Source organism: Syngnathoides biaculeatus, chromosome 12, assembly GCF_019802595.1.
Source record: "Syngnathoides biaculeatus isolate LvHL_M chromosome 12, ASM1980259v1, whole genome shotgun sequence".
Lineage (NCBI taxonomy): Eukaryota > Metazoa > Chordata > Actinopteri > Syngnathiformes > Syngnathidae > Syngnathoides > Syngnathoides biaculeatus.
The window spans coordinates 3,200,074-3,224,754 of record NC_084651.1 but is presented as its reverse complement, the minus strand read 5'-3'; the positions used below and the strand labels follow the sequence as shown (position 1 = coordinate 3,224,754).

The following is a 24,681-nucleotide window of genomic DNA, read 5'->3' as shown; positions in this document are numbered from 1 at the left end:
CCCACAAAACATGATTTTGACGTATATGGCATTTCGTAACTCCCGCCATGAAAATCCTCTCGAGGGATTTGTTTTCGGCAAGAAGCAGGAAGTGACGTACAGGGCGGTAGCGCACTCAAGTGGGTCTCGTCTGTTTCTACTAGTTTTACCTGCTGGGAGGTAGTTCGTTGTTCCTTCGTGTTAGCCAAAATGCCGACTCGTATTGCTGGATATTGCTCCAACACTCGCGAGGATGGGTTCCCTCTTCATACGTTTCCAAAAGACCCGGTTCGTCGTGAAAAACGGATCGCACGGGGTGCAAACGACGAGCGCTAAGTAGGTTCCAAATGACAGGTAGGTGTGTATACAGCTACTAAAATCCATAATCCATAAATCAGGGTTGCTAAATGTGTCGACGTGCGCATCGGAAGGCTTCCGCCCAGCAACCGCTGAAGGACGGCCTCCGCAGGCCTTGTGCAAGAATGTTTCTAGGGATGACACTTGACCTTTAAGTGTAAAAATTCCCGAAAAAGCACAAGAGCGGCCATTTTGTAAACTCTGGTGGTTTTATTGATTTTTTTCGCAAAATCCATCAGACGAACAACAAACGGACAAAAGCGGTGACGGTTGTTTGTTTGTTTGATTGATGATGTCACGTGGTGACGTCACACAGGGCGGGGCTGAGGGGGGGGTCAGGTGACCCGCGAGTGGCGTCCACTCTGTCCAGCAAAGTGGAATAAAGGCAATGAAAAAAAAAGTACAGTCATGTAAAATATAACCAAACAAAAAAGAAAGAAATACAATAAAAATTCACATTTTCCACCCCATAATGAAGTTTACATCAAGAAAATACTGCATTAACACGTACAGTCAGCATATATTCAACCACTTTGGACGGCTTATGTCGCTTGCCCCTGTAGTTATTCTATTTTTTTTATTATTTTTTTTTTGCGCACAACCAGTTACAAGGAGAACACGATGGATTTTTTTTTTTTAACAGACGGGTTAAAAATTTAATCTATTTTATTTTAATGGTAAAATAATAATTCAGTCTCATTTACATTTGGTTCATTATTGAATGGGAATAGATAAAAATGCATAGGCTATATAACACTGTTTATGTCAACATTCTTCATTTTATTATTTGCCATTTTAGCTGATTATTTGATGACAAATGAATATAAGGTAAATGAAAAATAATTCATGTATTTTCCTTAACCAATTTTAGGGAAAAAATGTTTCATACAAGAAATAAAACAGTTTTAATCATAAAATCATTCACTTTTTTCAAATAGTATTCATAATCCTAAGAAAACCACATTATATTTATGATTGCTTGAGTTTGAATTAATAAAATATAAAGGTTTTAAATGTGCATTGTATCACCCGCAAAAATGTAAGTCAAATTTATATTTTTTCCAAAATTATATCGGTTTGCCTCATGTATTTTTAAATATTAATTCACAATTGCAAACGTCAAAAATTGCGTGAGAATAAATCTCGTAACTCTTTTAAAAACTTGAATTGTCGTTAAAAAACGTGCTGCGGGAGCCGTGTGATTTCAAGTCTGGATGTTTTTTGGTAGTGAGATACATTTGAGTAGGCTTGTTTTGTTAAAAATTTCCAAACTACTTTGATCAATGACTGTGTCATCATTTTGCAATTTTGGAGAGGGGTGGGAATTAAAATTAGCATTTGGACATAATTTTGTTGATGTTGTTGCACAAGGGTATATGCTAGCAACATAAGCTATGATACTATTTTTTTGGGGGGGTGATTTATATGACGTTTTAAACATTTTGTGTCAAACAAAAGAAGTCACCAATTATTTCATTAGATGAATGATTGAATGAAAATAAGCAAAACAGGGACTAAATATATTTTGATCGACCAACGCGACAACATTCCAGGACTTTTGATGACGTTGTGCGAATGCTCAATGGGCCGTAATAAAGAACAGAGCCATATTTTGCCCACCCTTTGCGTATTGACATGTTTATGTACGTTGTCACCCCCCCCCCAATGTTCAGCACGTGCATGCTTTGTGTTCATCGGGGGTGGGGGTGGAGTGGGGGGGGGGTGTTCACTTCCTGAACTTCAAGATGAGCGTTGCCACGACGATGAAGACCGTGTTCCATCCCAGAGTGACCACGAAGCCTCGCCAAACCATCATGTGAGTCAGGCCCCAACCTGATGGGACACAAAAACCCCTTCACTCACATATTTTGTACTACATTCAAGAGTTTATTAACATATGACAATTTTCAGCAAAACAGTTAAATTGGGTTTTTTTTGCTGTTCACGATGATACAAAATGAAATAAATGTATTTTTTAAAAATTTGTAATATGAATGAAGTCATTACCAACCCCTCAATTAAGTCATATTCATCTTAAGATAGTTATTCTTTTCATAAAGGTGCATTTTTTTCAGGAATTAAGCAATATGTTCGAAAGTAAAGTCACATTCTTTTCCGGAATTAAGTTGTGGTTTTTTTTGTAAGAATTAAGTTTTTTTTTTCTTCAAAAAATTACCAGTTTTGAAAGTTTGTTTTCCGACAAAAATAAAACTCTTTTTTCAAAATTAGAAAATTCCAAGAATAGAGTCACATTTATTTAAAAAAATAAAAAAGAATTTCCTCCTACTGGGAAATAAATTTATATATATATATATTTATGACATTTTTTCTATTTTTTTTTTCCTTCTGCAAGAATAAAGTGAAATTCTTTTCAAGGGTAAAAATGCATTTAATTTCTTTTTACCCATTTTCCAAGCTGCTCATCCACACAAGGGTGGCCACGGCAGTGCCGGGTGGATCCCAGCTAACGTCGGGAAAAAGGCAGACGAGTACTCGCCCTGAACCGGTCGGTTGCAGGGCACGTAAACAGACACCATCACTGAGCGGGAATCGAACCGACGCCGCCCGCCGCAGCAAATCGGGCACGTGTACCACTACACCATCGGTGCCTTCCGTTTCTCGCATGAATTCAACGGCGTTTGAGCGCTTCCGTCGCGGCGACCGTGCCGTGTGGGTTTGGACTTTTGCGCGCCCACCTCTGTACATGATGCAGCGCAGCGCTTCCGAGGCGTACGTCTGGGGCAGCGCCAGGCTGAGGTAGCGAAGCGGGTACGGGATGCACTCCACCGGCCAGATGATGCCTGGCGCCCAAGAAACAGCTCGTGTAAAGCGTCACGCGACATTTCAAAAGAAATCGTTTTCTCTTCAGGGCTGAGAATTGTCACATGTCCACAAAATAACTTTTTCAAGAATGAAGTCATATAGAAAATGTAGCATTGCATATGTTCACATTATTTTTGTTTACAATGAGTACAAACTTTTTTTCCAAGTCCATTCACATTATAAGGTACTTTTCAAGTCAAATTTTTAAAAGCCAAGTCATACTTTGGGGGAGAGTGAAGCCTTACTTTTCTCAACAATAAAGACATTTAAAAAAATACATAAAATCGATATCTATTGAAGAACATGAATAGATGAATGAAGTTATGTTTTCCAAGTAGTTTTTTTCAATGACACTCTTTTTTGCCCATTTTTAAAGTGCTATCTATCTATCTATCTATTATCTATCTATCTATCTATCTATCTATCTATCTATCTATCTATCTATCTATCTATCTATCTATCTATCTATCTATCTATCTATTCTATCTATCTATCTTTTAATCTATCTATCTATCTATCTATCTATCTATCCATCCATCATTGGTCTTTTTGCTATTCTGTCTGTCTGTCTCTCTCTCTCTATCTTGGTCTTCTCTCACTATGTCTGTCTCTTCTCGCTCTATCTCTCACTCTCTCACAATATCTATCTATGGTGTCTGCCTCTCTCTCTCGCTATCTATCCATCTATTTTGGTCTCTCGCAATGTCTGCTCTCTCGCTCTATCACTCTATCTGCTCTCTCCCTATGCCTGTCTGTCTCTATCTATCTATCTATCTATCTATCTATCTATCTATCTATCTATCTATCTATCTATCTATCTATCTATCTATCTATCATCTATCTATCTATCTATCTATCCATCCATCCATCCATCTTGGTTCTTTCTTGCTATGTCTGTCTGTCTGTCTCTCTCGCTCTATCTCTCACTCCTCACAATATCTATCTATGGTTGTCTGCCTCTCTCTCTCGCTATCTATCCATCTATTTTGGTCTCTCGCTATGTCTGCTCTCTCGCTCTATCACTCTATCTTGCTCCTCCCTATGCCTGTCTGTCTCTCTCTTTCTCTATTATCTATCTATCTATCTATCTATCTATCTATCTATCTATCTATCTATCTATCTATCTATGCTATCTATCTATCTATCTATCTATCTTATCTATCTATCTATCTATCTATCTATCTATCTATCTATCTATCCATCCATCCATCCATCATCTTGGTCTTTCTTGCTATGTCTGTCTGTCTGTCTCTCTCGCTCTATCTCTCACTCTCTCACAATATCTATCTACTATGGTTGTCTGCCTCTCTCTCTCGCTATCTATCCATCTATTTTGGTCTCTCGCTATGTCTGCTCTCTCGCTATGCCTGTCTGTCGCTCTCTTTCTCTATCTATCTATCTATCTATCTATCTATCTATCTATCTATCTATCTATCTATCTATCTATCTATCTATCTATCTATCTATATCTATCTATCTATCTATCTATCTATCTAATACTATCATCTATCCATCCATCCATCCATCCATCTTGGTCTTTCTTGCTATGGCTGTCTGTCTGTCTCTCTCGCTCTATCTCTCACTCTCTCACAATATCTATCTATGGTGTCTGCCTCTCTCTCTCGCTATCTATCCATCTATTTTGGTCTCTCGCTATGTCTGCTCTCTCGCTCTATCACTCTAATCTTGCTCTCTCCCTATGCCTGTCTGTCTCTCTATCTTATCTATCTATCTATCTATCTATCTATCTATCTATCTATCTATCTATTATCTATCTATCTATCTATCTATCTATCTATCTTTAATCTATCATCTTATCTATTATCTATCTATCTATCTATTTCTCTCCCTCTCGTGGTCTCACTTTATCTATCTATCTATCTATCTATCTATCTATTATCTATCTATCTATCTATCTATCTTATCTATCTATCTATCATCTATCTATCTATTCTATCTATCTACTATCTATCTATCTTCTATCTATCTATCTATCTATCTCTCCCTCTCGTGGTCTCACTTTAATTATCCTATCTATTATCTATCTAATCTATCTATCTATCTATTATCTATCTATCTATCTATCTATATCTATCTATCTTCTATCTATCTATCTATCTATCTATCTATCTATCTTATATTATCTATCTATCTATCTATCTATCTATCTATCTATCTATCTATCTATCTATCCCCTATTTCTTAATCTATCATCTCTCCTCTCGTGGTCCACTTTATCTATCTATCTATCTATCTATTATCGTTATCTATCTATCTATCTATCTATCTATCTATCTATTTCTCCTATATCTTATCTATCTATCTATCTATCTATCTATCTATCTATCTATCTATCTTAATTTTCTATCTATTCCTCCCTATTCTATCTTGGTCTCTTCTTGCTATGTCTGTCTGTCTGTCTCTCTGCTGTCTGTCTGTCTCTTCTCTCTCACTCGCTCTGTCTTCTCTCTCCTCTCTCTCTCTCCTCTCATAAATTAATCAAACGGGGGACGCGGTACCGCTCATGATGAGGTTGGGGTAGAAGAGGCGAGGCGGCCTGGTTGGCGCTCTGCTCGTCGTCGATGGCGGCGGAGATGACGAGGCCCAAGGAGATGCCGGTGACGCCCTGCAGCACGATCAGCAGCACGATGAGAAGCAAGGAGCCTTCGTTGGGCATCTGCACCACAAACAAACAAACAAAAAAAGACGCCAAAGAGGGACAAATGCGGGAGTCAGATCTTAACATTTTTATTGTTTTTTCCCCAAGAATGATGTTTTTTTTTTTTTTAAACAAAGAATAAAGTTGCATTTCTTTTCTAGATTTTTTTTTCATGCACAAATGAATTATTTCATTATTTTTAAGACTCGGACTGTGATTTTTCAATAGCAAAGTCCAATTTTTCCACCCCCCCCCCCCCCCCAGGCCCCACCCCGCCCTCCCTTTTTTCGAGGTCGAAGCTCATTCAAGACGAAACGGCGTCGGGGGCACCTTGAAGACGAGCAGGACGAAGAGCAGCATGAGGAAAATCTGCACGCTGATGACCAGCAGCTGAGAGAAAAGGTGGGCCAGCATCGTCTCCAGCGAGCTCACGCCTGACACAAGCCACAAATGGCAAATACCAAATATGTACGCAGCATCACATCACATTTCCCACCCCATCCCAAAACCGCCGCGGTCTTCTCGAGCCCTTTTGCGGCTCACATTTTGTGCGGGTGTGGAAGTTCTCACCTGCGACCCAGCAGCGGTCCAGAAGGCCTTCTTTCCTCTCCAGGATAAAGGAGAGGGCGGTCAGGCCCAAGGCCAGGTAGAAGGCGATGCTGGACCGTCACAACAAAAACATCTTGATTGATTAACCCGCTAAGTATCAATATCACACCAGCAAAGATATGAAAATACAAGTTTACGTCATTCTACTACTGGCGTGTCAAACTCGTTTTTCGTGGGCCACAGTGTACCGTAATTTCCGGCCTAAAAGCCGCGACTTTTTTCCCACACGCTTTCAACCCTGCGGCTTATGCGGCGATGCGGTTCATTTGTGCATTTCTTCTAACGGCCGCAAGGGGGCACTCGAGCGGAAAAGGTAGGAGTGAGACCGGTGGAATATGTGTGCCGAGGAACTGACTTTTTTTTTTTTTTTAACCGGCCCTGTTAGTGCCGTTCTAGCGCTGTGCAAGGGTGTTGCTGCTGTGTTACTGCCGTGTCTCAGGGATTTTTACCAGTTTGTTGTTTTTTTTTTTTTATCGACCCTGTTGGCGCTGTGCTAGTGTGTTGCTGCTGTGGTATTGCCGTGTCTCAGTAACTTTTTTTAACCGGCCCTGTTAGTGCTGTGTGCTACTATGTCGCTGCTGCGGCTGTTTATTTATTTTTTTACCAGTATGTTTTTATTTTTATTTTACCAGCCCTGTTCGTGCTACCGTGTTGTTGCTATGTTAAGCTAAGCTAAGGTATTGAAACTTTGAAAACTCTTCCTGCGTACCACCTTTCTTTGTAAATATCTCGTGTTTCAATGTGGGCACTTGCGGCTTTTACACAGGTGCGGCCTACGTATGTACCAAATGGTATTTCCTTTACAAATGTACTGGGTGAGGCTTATATTCATGTGTGCTCTGTAGGCTGGAAATTTCAGCAGTCACGATTTTGCTCAGAGGGCCGTTATGACTGCGAAACCATAAAAAAAAAATTATCGCCTCATTATATTACACACAAAATTTATGAACCAGATTTGGACTCAAAAATCAAGTGTTTTTCAACCATTGTTCACGTCTGGTACGACAAAAATGTTTATAATAGCTCAATCTCAATCATTTAGGATATGTGACACTTTGAAATTTTGAAAGAGATTTTCACAAGCATCTTGGAGGTTGACAGATGTTTCGCCTTTGACATATAATCACATATAATCATGCAACGCACCAGATCTGGCCCCTGGACCTTGAGTTTGACACCAGTGTAGGTCTACAACCTGCGCATTAGGCTAACAAACTGAAATTATAAAGGTTGAAAACGCCCCTCCCCCCAAAAAAAATTACATTTTACACTAATAACAAGCGCTGATGAAATATGTAACGCAAACAAGGTGTGAGGATTAAAATTTGTGACATTTTGACACGAAACTGACCTGAGAACAGCGCCCGGCATCACAAATGTAGTAAAGTCCGTGTTCTGGCTGCCGTAAACGGGCTCCTCAAACTACACAAGGGTGTGGAAATATTGTGAGGAAATATGATGTATTACGGCTGTACTGCACACTGCATCGTTTACCTTGATGGGGAGGGCGTACATGTAGGCCTTGTCGCCCAGCCTCTCGTCCACAAAAGCCTGCGCAGCAAACGTAGAAGCTCAACCTCAATCGGACAAAGACGGATCGCCAAATGGGGCCCGAGTGGCGCCATCTAGCTGACAGAATCATCATTGAAAGTGGAACGGCCGGAATTATGCTGATTTACTGTAAATGTGGCCTCAAAAAGTTGAATTTTTCCCTTTTTTTTGGGGGGGGGGGTCACAAGGAATAATTTTGTGTGTGTGTGTGGTGTGTGTGTGTGTGGGTAAGCCATTTTAGGAGAATTTAACAAGCACATATTGTATGAAAAAAGACATACAGATAATATAGTCTGGTCAATTCGACCTACTGAATATTCATTGTACACACGCAAAATACGGTTCAAAAAGTCAAGGGGGCATTTCAGATGAACATTTATTATTATTATAATTGTTATTATTATTATTATTTATAGATTATTTATTGTTTTTAAATATTTCAAATATTTTATTTACATCTATGTTAAACTACACTTATTACATTATCTGTATTATTTTAGAATCCAATTATCACAGATTTTTGTTTTCCCCAAAAACATGATGCTATAAAATGACTAAATATAAATAATCTGTATACACATAACTATTATTATTATAATTATTTGAGTATTTTTTATTATTCATTTTTTTATTCAAATCAAACTGCAGTGATACTATAGTATACTATACCATATGGTGATACTATACCAACAATCCAAATAATATCCAATTGATAAATTACATTTTAAGTTTGTTTGAACAAATATGACAATCATTTGTATTTTGGATGATTTATATGTATATATACATATATTAAATATTGGTTACAATATAAATGTTTGTAATCAATTTGACATTTTTAAAAACTTTTGCTCTTTTATTTTGTACAATTTTTATCTCATTTTATGTTGTAGTTTTGCCCTTATCTTGTATTTTTCATGTGTTTTTAAATAAGAGTGAAATATAAAATAATGAATAAAAATTGTACAAAATTACGGGGAAAAAAGAAATGATGGGAGTCGCGATAAGTCGAACTTGTTGAAAATCAGCGGTTGTAATTGTGTACAAATAATGCGGCTGGACTTTTTTTTTTCGTGAGTTGTCCAATGTGGATTTATATTGGCGTGAACAATTTTCAATCTCATCCTCATATCAACACGCAAAAACGGTTTTTTTGCACCTGAAAGGCCTCGTAGAGCTTTTGCTGCAGCATCAAGGCAATTTGTCTGTCTGGTGAAGCAAAAACAGTGTTTGTTATTATTCTTATTATTTTTTATATTCATCCAGAATTGTACATTTCACAACAGGCGGTGGCAGAGTCAAATCGGGAACCGTCTACTTACTGGTCTGGTCCAGCCAGACGTGCACAGAACCTCCATTTATCGTGTCCCGGGACACGTTCTTCTGAAACATCCTGGAACACCACCACTAGTATTATTACATGTTTATTTGCATATAAATGCATACTTTTCAAATAAGTGCAAACATAAAAGTCTACACACCCTCAGTTTCTGGCATATACAAAAATGAGAAAAAAGAAAAATTCATCAATAATGGAAAAAAAAAACATTTCTCACCATTAATGTGATTTACAACTTGACAGAATTTTGTTTTTTACCTTTTGTAAAGTTGAAGCAAAAACGAAGCAACTAAAATAATGTGGTTGCGCAAGTGTGCACACCCTCTAATTACTGTGAATGCTCACTATTAGCACACATTCAAACTTTAAACTAAACGCAAATGATCATACACATGCCACCGTTTTAACATGCCACCGATAAAATTCTGATGTTCGAGTAGGCTTTTCCTGACATTTTATCACATAAAGATAGCCTTTGAACGTGATTGTGTAGACTTTTTAAACCCACTGTATTTATGCTAAACGGTTAAAGCCAGGCGTTTACATACAGCGTGCAAAAACACACTTCGAAGAAAATACTGTACGATAAAATTCTCTAAGAAATTCTCTCTTTCATTATTGCAGCATTTAACAAAATTAAACAATTTTGGTGATCCTGATTGACTTGAAACAGGAAACCTTTAGTCCGATTTGACTTCGGATAGTCAGGCAAAAATTCAATTGTGTGGTTTTGCACAGACTATGAAAAGTGTAATTTTATTTTCAATTTACTTCATCAGAATTCATTAAAACCTTATTTAAGTACATAAAAAGAACATATTACTTACTCTACGTGACAAAACGTGATTTTGAGATACAAGCCGTTACTCGAACGAGTTTTTTGTCTTGCGTTGTGAGTGAAAAAAATGCAGCTACACCACACACGCTATGGTTACAGCTACGGATTCCATCGAGCTGCATAACAATACAGTTAGCTTAACGTTAACATACAATGCAAAACACTACAAACAGGCTCATGAAACTAGCCTGTGTGTTGCAATATGTTCAAACATTTAAACAACATTCTTTTGAACACAAGCGCTTGCGTAATTTACAAAAACAGTTATCTTAATGCTAACATACAATCCAAAACACTACAACGGGCTCTTGAAACTACCCTGCGTGTTGCAATATTTCCCAACCTTTAAATAACTTTATTTTGAACACAAGCGCTTGCATAACTTACAAAAACAGTTAGCTTAATGCTAAAATACAATGCAAAACACTACAAACGGGCTCTTGAAACTAGCCTGTGTGTTGCAATATTTCTCAACCTTTAAGCAACTTTGTTTTGAACACAAGCGCTTGTGTATCTTACTAGAAAAGTTAGCTTAATGCTAACATGCAATGCAAAACACTACAAATGGGCTCTTGAAACTACCCTGCGTGTTGCAATATTTCCCAACCTTTAAACAACTTTATTTTGAACACAAGCGCTTGCATAACTTACAAAAACAGTTCGCTTAATGCTAACATGCAATGCAAAACACTACAAACGGGCTCTTGAAACTAGCCTGTGTGTTGCAATATTTCTCAACCTTTAAACAACTTTCTTTTGAACACAAGCGCTTGCAACACATGGAGAGAGGGCATCTAATAAGACTCAACATACATATATTCTTGATCCTCTACACAAAACCCGACTACTATTATTGCAGCCCAATCGTTTTGACCTTTATACCGATATGAGATGCCACACTCCAAATCGGTGCGTATGTGTGGAGTGCGAGTGGCGCCTGTACCTATTTATGAGGCATCTGGTGAAGTTCTCGCTGAAGCCAATGACGGCCCAGTATTTGCCGTCGTTGATGCCTTGGAAGGCCTCCGCATGAGACAAGCTCACCTGTTAAATCGCAAAACGGCTCATCGCAGATCATATCCATTTCCTTCTTTTAGGTTGAGACAAGTAGCAGTCGTCATCCAAGAACCGGTAGTAACTAGTGTCAAAAAAACTACATCCGAGTGTTACACCTCAACTTCTTCTCTTTGTATGTGAGGGGAACGGAGTTTAGCCTGGGCTGTTAGTGGAAAATATTCACGCGTCGACTCACAATTATACACGGTAAGTGCGATTTCCGACCTGCTCCACGCTGGAGTTGTCCAAAAAGGAGAGCAGCGAACGGCTGAAAGCCAAGGAGGAGGTCTCGTTGTTGACCACGGCGACCTGGATCCCCTTTGGGTCCCCTCCGACGCACAAGCAGATGAGCGACATCTGGATGACGGGCAGCAGGAACTGGAAACACAAAGAGCTGCGAAGGACACCGGGGTCACAAATGGCGCCAAAGCCGCGGGAGTGCCGGCGGCGCCCGACGTACCCTGGCATCCTCTTCATCCGGACCAGGGTTTTGATGGTGAGGGCGGCCATGTTCCTCCACTTGGGGATCACGTGCTTGACTCGCACCTTCCAGTCCACTATGCAGTCACAATCAATCACTAGAAGTGCGGCTAGTCGCACGTTAGCCACTCGCGTACCGAAGTTCTGCTACTAGCGTCCAGAAATATCATTTGGTTAGCGGACGTAATGGAAAGCGCTTGGAACATTCACAGTATTGCCTCGGCTTACGAGTGAGTCGAATTACAAGTTTCTCAAGAAATGAGCGCACTGTAAAACTAAACGTAAAAAAAAAAAAAAAAAAAAATCGATAAAAGATGACAGTATAGCCCGCTAAAGCTCGCTAGCATAATGCTAGCACACAATGGAAAACACCACAGATGGAGTAACAAAACTAGTATTGATGTTGCAGTAGTTACAACTCTCTAACCGGCTAGTTCTTGGACAAAAAAATGGAGCAGCAACACAGACAGACAATATAATAACGCTCACAGGCATAATTTCTTTATCAGCTGCCTAAAAATCATATTACTGCAGCTTACTGAGTCACTAACAAACCAACTAACTCGGGTTTGAAGTGATCATAATGACATTTTCATTCATTTTTAACGGAGACAGAGCCCCCTCGGCCAATAAGACAATTAGCTTGACTTTACACCACCCACAACTCGGCCGATAAAAGTCACACCTGCTTTGCTGACGACTTCCGCGGCGGATTTGGGCACGTCGACGAGAATGGGCCGGCTTTCGTCCCGCCCGCTCTCGAACGATTGGCTGTTGCCCAACACGTCGTCCCGGGAACCGGCGCCCCGCTCGACGCACGTCTGGTCGGAGGTCTCGCACAGCTGCAGGAAGGCGTGCTCCAGAGTCTTCGTTTTGGGGTGGGGTGGGGTGGGGTGGGGGAGGGCACACAAGTTTGAATGTTACTACTCAAAGGATGAGCTGTAAATGTATTGTACTTAAAATTTAAATACAACTGCACTCCATTGAACATATCTATTCATCCATTTTCTTAGCCGCTTATCCTCACGAGGGTCGCAGGGAGCGCCGGAGCCTATCCCAGCTGTCAACGGGCAGGAGGCGGGATACACCCTGAACTGATCGCCAATCGCAGGCCACATCGAGACAAACATCCGCACTCACAATCACACCTACGGTCAATTTAGAGTCTCCAATTAATGTTGCATGTTTTTGGGATGTGGGAGGAAACCGGAGTGCCAGGAGAAAAACCCACCCAGGCATGGGGAGAACATGCAAACTCCACACAGGCGGGGCCGGGATCGAACCCGGGACCTCAGGACTGTGAGGCCAACGCTTTCCAGCTGCGGGTGGCGGCTGGCTACTCACGGAGGAGCTGTGCATCTTCATGACTGCTTCTGGAGTTCCTTCGGCCAGCAAGCAGCCGTTCCTCATCAGGCCCACCTTGGGTACCCCAAACAAAATAACATTCAAAATTTCAAATGGATGCAACGATATCATAGAAAAAAAAAAAAAAAAAAACTCAAGACATGCTTTTGGGGGGGAAATGGCTTCTATTTCAAAAGAGTATTTTACCCCTTTTTTCCCCTTTCTTTAACTTAAAAAGTTCAATTTAACATTGAAGAAAATAAAAATAAATAATAATAAAATTTGTAAGTTAAAAAGTGGATTGTTCAATTTAACAATGAAAAATAAAATAATAGAAATTATATTTATATACTTGTGGCAGTAATATTTATTCACTGATTATACAAAAAATATATATGCAGAATCATTTAAACACTTTTTCATCTTTATTCAACAATTTTAATGTTTTTTTTAATTTTTTTGTTGTAATTTTTAAAGATATATAATGTTTATAATAATAATAATAATATTTTGCGTGCATTTTTCCACACCCAAGACGAGTGACGCGGTCCCTCCTCTCTTTCCCCGCCACTCGAGCTCGCGCAAAGCCACAGAAGCCAATCGAGGAGTCGCGCAACTGGTCGGACCGGCGAAGTCGTGCGTCTTTTGTTGCCGAGGAGTCGCCGCGGGCTGTTTTTTTTTTTTCGTCGGGAGCGGGGACACAAGCGGGACTTCTTGTGACAATCGGCGACGCCCACTTTGAAATGAAAGGCGCCCCCAAAAATAAATCCTTGAGCGGGTTTTGTCGACTTTGACCTTTTGAACCTAACCCCGATTCATACAGAAAGCTCAACGTGGACAGTTGCGAACGCAGTCTACAAAAACGTCCAATTTATGACTGCAGATCACGCTTTTTTTTTTGGGGGGGGGAGGGGATTTCATACATAAAGGAGATTAACAATGAACTCATGGAACACTTCACGCGGCGCAAAGCATTAACCGGTTGACAAAGGAAGTCATTCACTCAGATCTAAAGTCATGTGCATTATAACGCGGACGCCGTTTGTTTGCGTCGCCTTCTTTTCAACAGCCAATGAAATTTCGGGGGTCGGGTGGGTGGGGGCGCGATTTGCTCACCACGTTAGCTTGCCTGCCTCCTCGATGTAGTGCGTGGTGATGATGACGGACACTTTGCCCGTCTTCACGATGTCCACCAGATGTTGCCAAATCCTGGAAAAGCACAAACGCGACCACGAGTGTTCATTAATCTTAGATTCATATTTTTATCATGTATTTCTTTCCAAATTCTCCTTGAGTATCGTTCTCTTTGCGAGCGGCTGTGTGACCCGGCGACAACTTGTGAGTGATGCACCCCCACCTCATCCGTCCCTTCATTTGCATATTTAGTCCCGCGGTTGTGTTTAAACCTCCATCCATTTTCTTTGCCGCTTATCCTCACGAGGGTCGGCGGGAATGCCGGAGCCTATTCCAGCTGTCGACGGGGAGGAGGCGCGGTACACCGTGAACTGGTCGCCAGCCAATCGCGGGGCACATCGAGACAAACAGCCCCACTCACAATCACACCTACGGGCAATTTAGAGTGTCCAATTAAGGTTGCATGTTTTGGGGGATGTGGGAGGAAAACGGAGCGCCCGGAGAAAACCCACACAGACGGGGCTGGGATTGAAGCTAACAATTACTGTATTGTAATTATTTGATTCCCATTAGTTTGTCAATAATCATGCTATGACGCTAATGTTTTATCAATGCAAAAAAAAAAAGAGAGTTTTTAAACTGCTCCGTTTGTTTTAGAGTAAACGGTGCCGCCAAATGTCATGGGAATTTTCACTTTCGTTCAGGTTTTTGCTTAGCGGTTTGCTAGCTTGTAAAACTTCACGAGCAACGCTTCACGTTGTACCCGACTGATGAGTAATCGCTGATGAATATTTCAAGTACAAGTCAAGCAGTGTGCTGCTTCTCGCTAAGGGAACATGTCAGGTTTCATGTTTCTTCTTCTTTAGGTTACGGAAGCGGCGAGGGCCTAATTGTACCGCGCTCACGGACAGTTCCGTATTTTCGTTGGGGCGTCCGCTTACAAAAGGAGCTCAAAGTGCTTGCGTGCAGTGTTTTGCAGACAGATGAGTACGAGTGGCACTTCGAAGGGAGAGAAAGAGGGCGTCATTTGTACGTACTTGGCCCTCAGCACGGGGTCCACGCCCACCGTGGGTTCATCAAGGATAAGCAGCTCGGGATTCTGGAGCAGTGCCGCCCCCAGGGACACCCTTCGCTTCTGGCCGCCGCTGCAACACACACACACACACACACACACACCACACACACACACACACACTTGAGAGCTTTATCAAGATTAAAAACTGAATCAACGCCAGACCTCACGGTTAACATGGAAATTTAACGTCTAAATCCGTCAATGGCAGCGGAAGAGTTTTAAACCTGCATTTTTTTTTAAACGAATTTTTAAAAAGAACATTCAAGAGAAAATGTCATTTTGGAGGTGGAGGTATTTTTCTCCAATAATGCTATTTTTTCGCCCTAGAATAAAGTGCCTTTCTCTATCTTTTTGGGAGGATCATAAAATTGAATTTTTTTTTTCAGAAAAAAAGTTGTTGATGTTGTTTTTTTTTTTAATCTATTTTATAATTTTCTTTTTTTTCGTGAAAAAAAAACTTTTAAGGATGAGGTGAGATTTGATTGATTGATTGATCGATTGAAGATATTTTTGGGACTATTTTAAAAACTAGAACAGAATCGCTTTTCCTTGAGCTTAAAGCTGTGCCTGTTCAGTATTTCTCCTGATGGTCTAGTACAGGGGTGTCAAACACATTTTTGTCGCGAGCCACATTTTACTGTGGGTTTCCCTATCATGACTGTGAAACCATCCAAATTTTTAAGTGCCTCATCATATTTTCAAATTTATTAACTAGTTTTGGAATCAGAAATAAATGGTCATGGGTTTTCCAACTATTGTTGTTTGGTATCATTTATGACATGACAATTTCAAATATTCGGACAAATTTTGACAAAAATCATGGAAGTCGATACACATGATTTGCCTCCGCGGGCCACATAAAATCCCGCGGTGGGCAATATCTGGCACCCAGGCCTCATGTTTGACACCTGTGGTCAACTTCTAGTTTTTGAAAATTCACGTTTTTGTTTTTTTTTTAACAGAATATTTTTGAACTTTTGTTTTTCAACAATAAAGTCTAATTCTTAATGCAATAGTTTTTTTCAATGATGATTCTCTTTTTTTTCCCCCAGAGAATGAAGTCCTCTGTATTTCAGAATACATGATCATTTGACATTGTTTGATTTGTATCCAACGGAAATGAGCGTACGCATCCTGAACGATGTACTGGTAGTGAAAATGCAGCAACCTGACAGCAGCAGCGATGCCGCACGGGTTATAAATATTACATGGCGAGCTAAGGAAGCTGCATTCAGGGGCCTCTCTAGAGAACACAAAGCTCTTTTGTAGCAAAGCCATAGAAGCCATTGAGTGCATGAGGTGAGTATCGGCGGTATATAGCGCAGCCCTTCTTTGTCTGCAACTTCCACCCTTTTTCCTGTCCAGTGTACTTACACAACCGCCCAACTTACGAGTTTTTCGAGATACGAGTCGCGCCCCTTGGCTGATTTTCTGGTCTGACTTGCGAGCAAAAATGTAAAATATGAGGACTGGACGCTTTCGGGCTGTTTACTGCCACCAGCATCTAAAATTTATGGTCAAAGTAAACATAAAATAACGGCCACGGAATGTTGTGTACGTCAAAATGAAAGCATTAACGGAGCACTTTTCACAGCACCCAAAGCGGTTTCACAGAAAATATGTCCATCCATCTTCTTTGCCGCTTATCCTTACGAGGGTCACGGGCAGAAAATCTATATTTATTTGAAACAAAGGCAGCTTCATGCTATCACACAACTCAAAATGATATTAACTGGCTAACAAAACCAGCAATGATGTTGCATCGTTAAGACATTTTAAGCACTGGGTATTTGAACACAAAACATTATGCAACACAGGTAGAAAGATGCGGCACGGTGGATCAGCTGGAAAGCGTTGGCCTCACAGTTCTGAGGTCCAGGGTTCAATCCCGGACCAACCTGTGTGGAGTTTGCATGTTCTCCCCCCTGCGTGGGTTTCGCACTCCGGTTTCCTCCCACATCCCAAAAATATGCAACATTAATTGGACAATTGCGGATAGGCTCCAGCAACCCTTGTGAGGATAAGCGGCCAAGAAAATGGATGGATGGCTGTAGAAAGACAATAACACAAGACTCACAGCTATATATCATTTACCCTCTATGAAAAAAAAACAGATTTACTACAGCTTACTGAGGAGTTGCAACCATCTTCGTTTATATTTGTGTGTATCAATTTCACACTGCCACCGGTTGTCCAAGGCGCCCACAAAAGAGAAAAGATGCAAAATCCTCATTGAATTATCAGAATGTACAAACTGTTGAAGTTTTTAATTTTACTTCAGTACAATACATTGGTGCATTTGTTTTGTTTGTCGCGAAAATGTTACAAACATTTTTATTGGTGTTCTATGGGGGCTCAGAACAGATTAATGCCATTTCCATTCATTTCCACTTGTAAATACGATTTGAGTTACACGTGTGCCCACGCAACAAATTAAACTCGCATGTCAAAGCACTCGCGTATTAAAATACCAAATAATAAATTATCTTACCTGAGATTGCGGACCAGTCGGTCCTTCTGCGGCAGATCCAAGAAGTCGATGAGGAAGCTCACGCGGGCCTGCGTTTCCCTCAAGGTCAACCCGTGGATTCGTCCGTAGAAGGTGAGCGTGTCGCTGATGGTGAACTCGTTGTACAGGGCCAGCTCCTACGCGGCGGAAACGCGTTTTGCTGATCAAGGAAGCGGGCGGTTCAGAAACGGCGTCCGAGGCTTACTTGGGGCATGTATCCCACCATCCTGCCCGGAACGCCGTGGCCGGGGAACGCCGGCGGCTTCCCCAGCACGCTGATGCGACCCCGCGAGATGTTGAGCGTTCCCACGATGCATTTCAGCATGGTGGTCTTGCCGCAGCCGCTGGGGCCCAGGAGGCCGTAGCTGCCGCCGTAAAATGACGTCAAAAAAATAATAATTATCATTTTTAAAAAAAAAATCCCTAATCTATTTTAGGAGTCAGTTAAGAGTCCTCTTAACAAAGTCAAGCAATCGTGACCGTTTAAGATAAACTGTTGATGGCAAACGTGATAAAATAACAATCCAGATTGTTGTCGTAGGTCACGCTTGGTGACGTTATGAGTATGAAAGTCAAAAAATGTTCAAATGCCACTAAAGGGGACGGAACAAAATTTCAGATTTTTGCTTGATTTTATTTATTTTACCCCCGAATGGTTGATATCTCCCCATTATTTTCCACATTATAAACAAAACAACATTTTAAAGCACACTGATAAAGGCCCTAATCCTAATCCATGTAATGTAAATTAAACATTTTTATATTAACAACAAAATGCCAATTTTCAGAACATTTTAGCGCCTTTTTATGACCCACTATTTTATCTTAGTATTTTTTCGCTAACATTACAAGACAGTACTGTAATCCTATTTTTTTCCAGAATGAAATCATTATTTCCACAATAAAAACTTCTATTTAATATACTATATTATGTATAAATGCAAAAAAAAAAAAAAAGTGTTGTCATTTTAATCCTTCCTGTGCGTAGGAACTGCTTCACTCATCACGCGGAAAAAGAACAACCGATCAGGTGACTTTCGTTATTCACCTGTAGAGATTTAATTATTATTATTATTTTATTATTATTTTTTTTTATCAATTGCCACTGGCAGTTTTCGCGGCTGTCAGCGGAGGAATGCGGCGGGACGCTCACGTTAATGGCTTCGAATGACGCTCGAGTCGAGAAAAACAAAAGTGCGCTCCGCCCAAGGACACCTCGTGACGGGCATGCCGGGGTGGGGGAAAATGAAAAAATGAAATTGCCAGAAATACAGTAAACGGTGGTTTAACATTTTCTTACCCTATTTGTATTTGCTCAATTTGCACGCATTTAAAAAATCCTTCTTCTCCCACTATCAGTATTAGGACACATTGGTACGTGTAACAAAATTATGTAATAAATTTACAGGATGGAAGAAACTCTAATGCAGTAACTATCAATTTATCAAAATTTTAAAGAAAAATCTCAAGTTTGTGCACTATTTTCAGGTGTGTCATGATATTGATGAAAGCAGCATTGGATTGTGGGACGCGGGGACCATTTTGGGCTAGCGGTACCCGCGAACGTATTTCCGGAAAGGCAAAGACATTAAAACGTTATTTGTCAGCAAACACGTCACCTTATTCTTTCATAATAAAGAGTGTTTGTGCTTAATTTTATATTGCGCACTATTTATTTTCAACCGCATATGCCAATGAAAATGAGGTAAGTACAACTCCAGACAAGGGCTGAAACGGATCATTAGTAATGGCATTTATTTTAATGGCAGACATTTCATCGGTTTGTGAACTTAAGTCGTGGAAGCGATTTCCACTGTCAGAAGTCAATTTTGCAAGAATATCACATCATATTACCGTAATTTCTGGCCTACAAGCCGTGACTTTTTTCCACACGCTTTCAACCCGGCGGTTTATGGGGTATTGCGGCGCTAGCGTTAGCGCACTTGGTTATAAGCCTCGGTACACAGAAAGAGTTTAGCGCTACCGCCGCGCTAACGCTAGGACGGACTTTTGGAGCCTTTTTAATACAACAATAATAATGTCAGTTCCCGAGTCAATCCGCAGGACTCACATTTGTCCCTGCGGCAGAGTGAGGTTGAGGTTGTTGAGAACTTGTAGTTTCCCGTATGAGCGGCACATGTCCTGGCAGTGAATGGCCGGTTCCCCCGCCGTGGGCGACGGCGACGCCTCCACGTCGCCCTTCATGTATCCTTTGGTCTGAAAAACAGCGGCGACGATCGTCAGCGTGCGTATGAGGAAGTTGACACCAAACAGCGGCGCTAAGTGGACACGGAGTGGGGTCAAAGGTCAACACCAAAACTTCGAGGGACGACGACAAAAACACTGGGATACCATGATGCACTATAGTATCCATCCATCCATTATCCAAGCCACTTATTCTCACAAGGGTCACGGTAAAGCCGGAGCCTGTCCCAGCTAGCTCCGGGCGAAAGGCAGACTACACCCCAAACTGGTCGCAGGGCAGATATCGACACCATCACTGAGCGGGAATCGATCCCAAAATGGCTGCACTAAAGCCAGGCGTGTTTACCACTACACCATCAGGGACTCACTATAATATAATACGGATATATAGAAACAACAGAAGAAGAATAGTATCGTAAAATGTCATAAAATTGTGACTGGAGATGCTAATGTTAGCACGTCAATGCGAATTTTCATTCGTTCCTTGTTTGTTAGCATTAAGCTAGCATACTCCAAGGTGAATGTATGTTCTTGTTTTGAACACGTGGCGTGTAACGTTTAGTTTAACAGTAAATTTCAACCGGGAGTGGCATTATTCTTCTTTTTGTGACCAAATGTTCACTATTTACCAAACGGCCGCGTATCGTGAAGCGAGGACAATCAAGCTGACCGCCGCCATGAGCGCACGCAAGTCAAAGTCAAATTTCGGCCATCTTGAAACACTTGCGAGTGGGTTTCATTTGTATCTTCGGGACATTAATAGTTCCCTTTTCACACAGCCTTTGTCGCACTTCGGTTACGACTTTTATGCCACCGGCGAATGTGGAAATTTGTCTTTAAATATGACATTTTTAAACACTTTTGACAGCACAAGCGTGACGACGTCGACATTTTTGTACATCATCCACAAGCGCGCAAGATGGCGAAGTTACCCTTTTTTTTTTGACAACAATATGAACTAGACAAGGCAGTTTTGCCCTTTCACCCCAGTATGAACAACAACAATTCACGCGGTAACGTTCCCAAAGCTTCCCAACTACACTGGAAAATACTGTAAACACACAACCAAGAAAAAAATTTTTTTCTTCTAACATTAAATGCAACATTTTCCCAGCAGGGTGGGAGATTAGAGAGCGGGAGGCTGGTGTTGTTGCATAATAATAAATCTGCTGCCTTTCACCTCTGCCACTCCGACCTACATCGGCGAAAATCGCCTCCGAGGTGGCAGAAATCCGCCAGAGCGCCGACACGAGATGAGATAGGAGGCAAAAACTCACATGCGAAGACGACGATGGAGAGGAAAAGATAAGACGTCCGCGATGGACCGATGGAGTGCGTCACACTGATCGCAGCGACGACAACGGCCGGGACTTCATTAGTGTGCGCTTGTCAAGTGGGAGAACAGGTTCAAGCAATAAATGCGCGCACACACACACACACACACACACAATTGCAGGGTGCCCAACAGGTGACACGAAGGAATCCCTTCCTTCCATTCATCCATTTTTCTACACCGCTTGTTTTCATTAGGGCGGCAAGCGAGTTGGAGGCTATCCCGGCTGACTTTTGGCGAGAGAACCGGGGTCCACACTGGACCAGTCGCCGGGCGGCGCCAACGCACACCCGATTGAACAATTGCACTAAGGCGCACGTGACTAAACCTGTGGAAAATATTAAATGAGTCCAATGCGCATAATAATGGAAAGACAAAAAAAAAAAAAACTTGTGGTGAGAGAAGTGGGGAACAACCTGTATTGGTCACCGGCCAATAGCAGGCCACACACTTTACACTCACATTTACAGAAAAATTAGAAATTTCAATGAACCTCTAAAATGTGTGTGCGTACATATATATATATATATGATATATATATATATATATATGTATATTTTTTTTTTTAAAGGAAAATAAAAAAACAAAACGAGACTTTTGGTGAGAGAAAATTGACACATTTTGGACTGGTGACCAGACTATGACAGTGCACATATAGACAAGCGAATATTGAGTATTCATTGAACCTAACATAACTTGTTTCTGATAAAAAAAATAATATATATATATGTATATATATATATATATATATATATATATATATATATATTTAATTTGGGCTAAAAGAAATGGCATAAAATACACTTTGAACTGGTGGCCAAACATTGACAGTGCACATATAGACAAGCAAATATTGAGTAGTCATTGAACCTAACACGTTTCTGATTTAAAAAAAAAAAAAATATATATATATATATATATATATATATATATTTTTTTTTTTTTTTTTTTTCAGGGGGGGGCAAAAGAAATGGCATAAAATACACTTTGGACTGGTGGCCAGACAATGACAGTGCACATATAGACAAGCAAATATTCAAAATCACTTTCATAAAATTTTGAGTATTCCTTGTACCTAACATAACTTGTGTTTTTCAATCAAAAAAAATAAATAAAAATATGCATATTTTGGGCAAAATAAATGGCATAAAATACACTCTGGACTGGTTGCCGGACGGTAGCAGGGCATTTCTAAACAAATACGCATTTACACGCACTTTCACACCAGTGGACAACTTACTTTAAACATTCCTCAGTGATGGTGTCGATATGTGCCTTGCGACTGACTGGCGACCAGTTCAGGGTGTAGCCTAAGATTAGCTCGGATAGGCTCCCGCAATTCTTGTGAGGATAAACAGCTTGGAAAATGGACACGCTACATGGGGGGGGTGACGTACTTTGGATGAGAGGGTACACCCTTGACTGGTCACCAGTCACGGGGAGAAGATCCAAACACCCCACAGGGAGGCTGGAGGCCAGATTCGAACCACCAACCTTAAAACTGTAAATCAAACGTAAAAGCTACAGGCCACCATTCTCCTGGCGAGCAGCAATTCCTGTATAGCAATCTTTTTCTTTTTTCATTTATGTTTTCATAAATTGTAGGAAAAAGTACACTCCGTCCTCTCATGCAAAAACTGCATGCCGGTTTGTTGCCCTTTCCCCATTCCGGAATATTTCCCACCTCGCTGCTGCAGCCAAGCGGATGGAAACGATCCTGACAGGCGCGTTCACGCTCCCAAATGACAGCGAGTCCAAAACCTCTGCGCGTGGTCTCTTTGATTTCGATCGCCGTGCACCACGGACCTCCCCCGCGAAAATCATGCACCTTACCCGGTCCCCCATCTCGGTGCAGTCCGCCATGATCGCATCCTGGCGGCCGGCAGCTGCCTCCTCCTCGGCGGGCATGGCTGCAGAGAGGCGGCGGGCACGGGGAAACGGGTGGGTGAGGGGGGAACGTGCAGCTCGCGGACGGGGGCGACCACTGTGGAGCGCTCTCGTCGAGGTAGAAGTGAAATTTACATTAAAGCGTGCCAACGAGAACAAGTTGCTTGCTTTAAGTTGAAAGGGCTCTTTGCCTTCTTTAGCACGAAAAATGAACGTTGACCTTGTGATGGAACTAAGTGTAAAACGGTGCCCCCCACCCATCCCCCCATACACAACACTCTTTCTTTTTATTTTTTCTTCATTCGCAACGAGGGTGTTTTCCAAAGTAAACTGCATTTTCGAAAATGATAAAATGTGTGTATTCGACCAGAATAGTTCCGTGGTACGTACTTGAATGGGAACCTTGCATTAGACTAATAAAATGACATAAAAACTGCATTTGATTCACTTACATTTTTTTTTTTTGGGTGGTGGGGGGGGGGGGGGGATTTCTGATTGCATTTCACGTATAGTCAACCACGTATTTTATATTTAAATTGTTAGAATACCAAAACTACGGTGGCTTTTTTTTTTTTGTTTTGCACTTCCAAGCCACCGTAATTTTGTGAGCGATCCTCAATATCATACGTATATGGACCCTCTAGTGGTATGCCGAAAAAATGACCGCCCAAGTCATGTTCATTTGTACTGTATTTCACTTCTCAGTCAATAATATTTCCATTGAATGTTTTGATTTGTTTCAACAAATTAATTTTGAAAAATGTAATTATTAACGCGTGCGACAATTTAACCGAATTATTGCTTTGAATTACGATTCAATGTTTGTTAGACATTCAGGCGTCATGTCATAATTTTATTGTTTGGAACAGACGGTTTGCTTTTCTGTAAGGTGTTTCAATAAAATATCCTTCAATATTTGGAAATTGAATTGCTCTAACATCCAACACCAATGAATGAAGATTCTGATTTGAAAAGTGGCTCGCTTGAATGTTGTCCCCCTTTATGTCCCCTAAAACGGGGAACACCCACGTCCCATACTTCGTTCGTGTCATATTTTTCCTCTCTTGGTTTTTACATCACTAATTTAAAAACGACAAACAAATAATTTAAAACTCTAAATATAAAATGGGTTAAGGAGGGCGCTTGGTCGACGCCGTCGCTTGTTGATTGCGAAACCCGGAAGTGTGTGTTGTTTCCATGTTCATTTTTAAGCCGCATATATTGTCAGATAAATGGTATTTTGTACAGTGTCATACTTTTATCCAGGCCACGTTCTTCGCATAATATCCCGGTGTTCAAATATTAACCTGGAAATACAGAACCACTGAATGAATAGCCCAGCAATTGTCGCTTGGTGATGACGCACAACGGAGGACTCGCCTTAAAATGTGTTAAAAAATACAGCATTAAACGTAACATAATATTAAAACGTTTCCCCACGCTCACGTTAAACATGATCATATACGTAGTGAGAACTGTAGTTACACAGCACGTAGGTAACAT

At 40.9% G+C, this 24,681-nt stretch overlaps 1 protein-coding gene across 1 annotated transcript; it reads right to left on the bottom strand.

Annotated features, from left to right (window-relative positions):
* Nucleotides 1–962: 962 nt before the first annotated feature.
* Nucleotides 963–23,570, bottom strand: abch1 (ATP-binding cassette, sub-family H, member 1). Its single transcript, XM_061837983.1, is given in 22 exon segments — nt 963–2,169; nt 3,033–3,137; nt 5,679–5,710; nt 5,712–5,836; nt 6,149–6,252; nt 6,389–6,477; nt 7,779–7,849; nt 7,922–7,978; nt 9,138–9,187; nt 9,301–9,371; nt 11,099–11,199; nt 11,437–11,605; nt 11,672–11,768; nt 12,377–12,557; nt 13,036–13,110; nt 14,152–14,168; nt 14,171–14,244; nt 15,207–15,314; nt 17,736–17,890; nt 17,959–18,118; nt 19,825–19,970; nt 23,125–23,570. Coding segments are annotated over 22 exon segments (2,484 nt in total). The 5' UTR covers nt 23,515–23,570; the 3' UTR covers nt 963–2,062.
* Nucleotides 23,571–24,681: the final 1,111 nt, after the last annotated feature.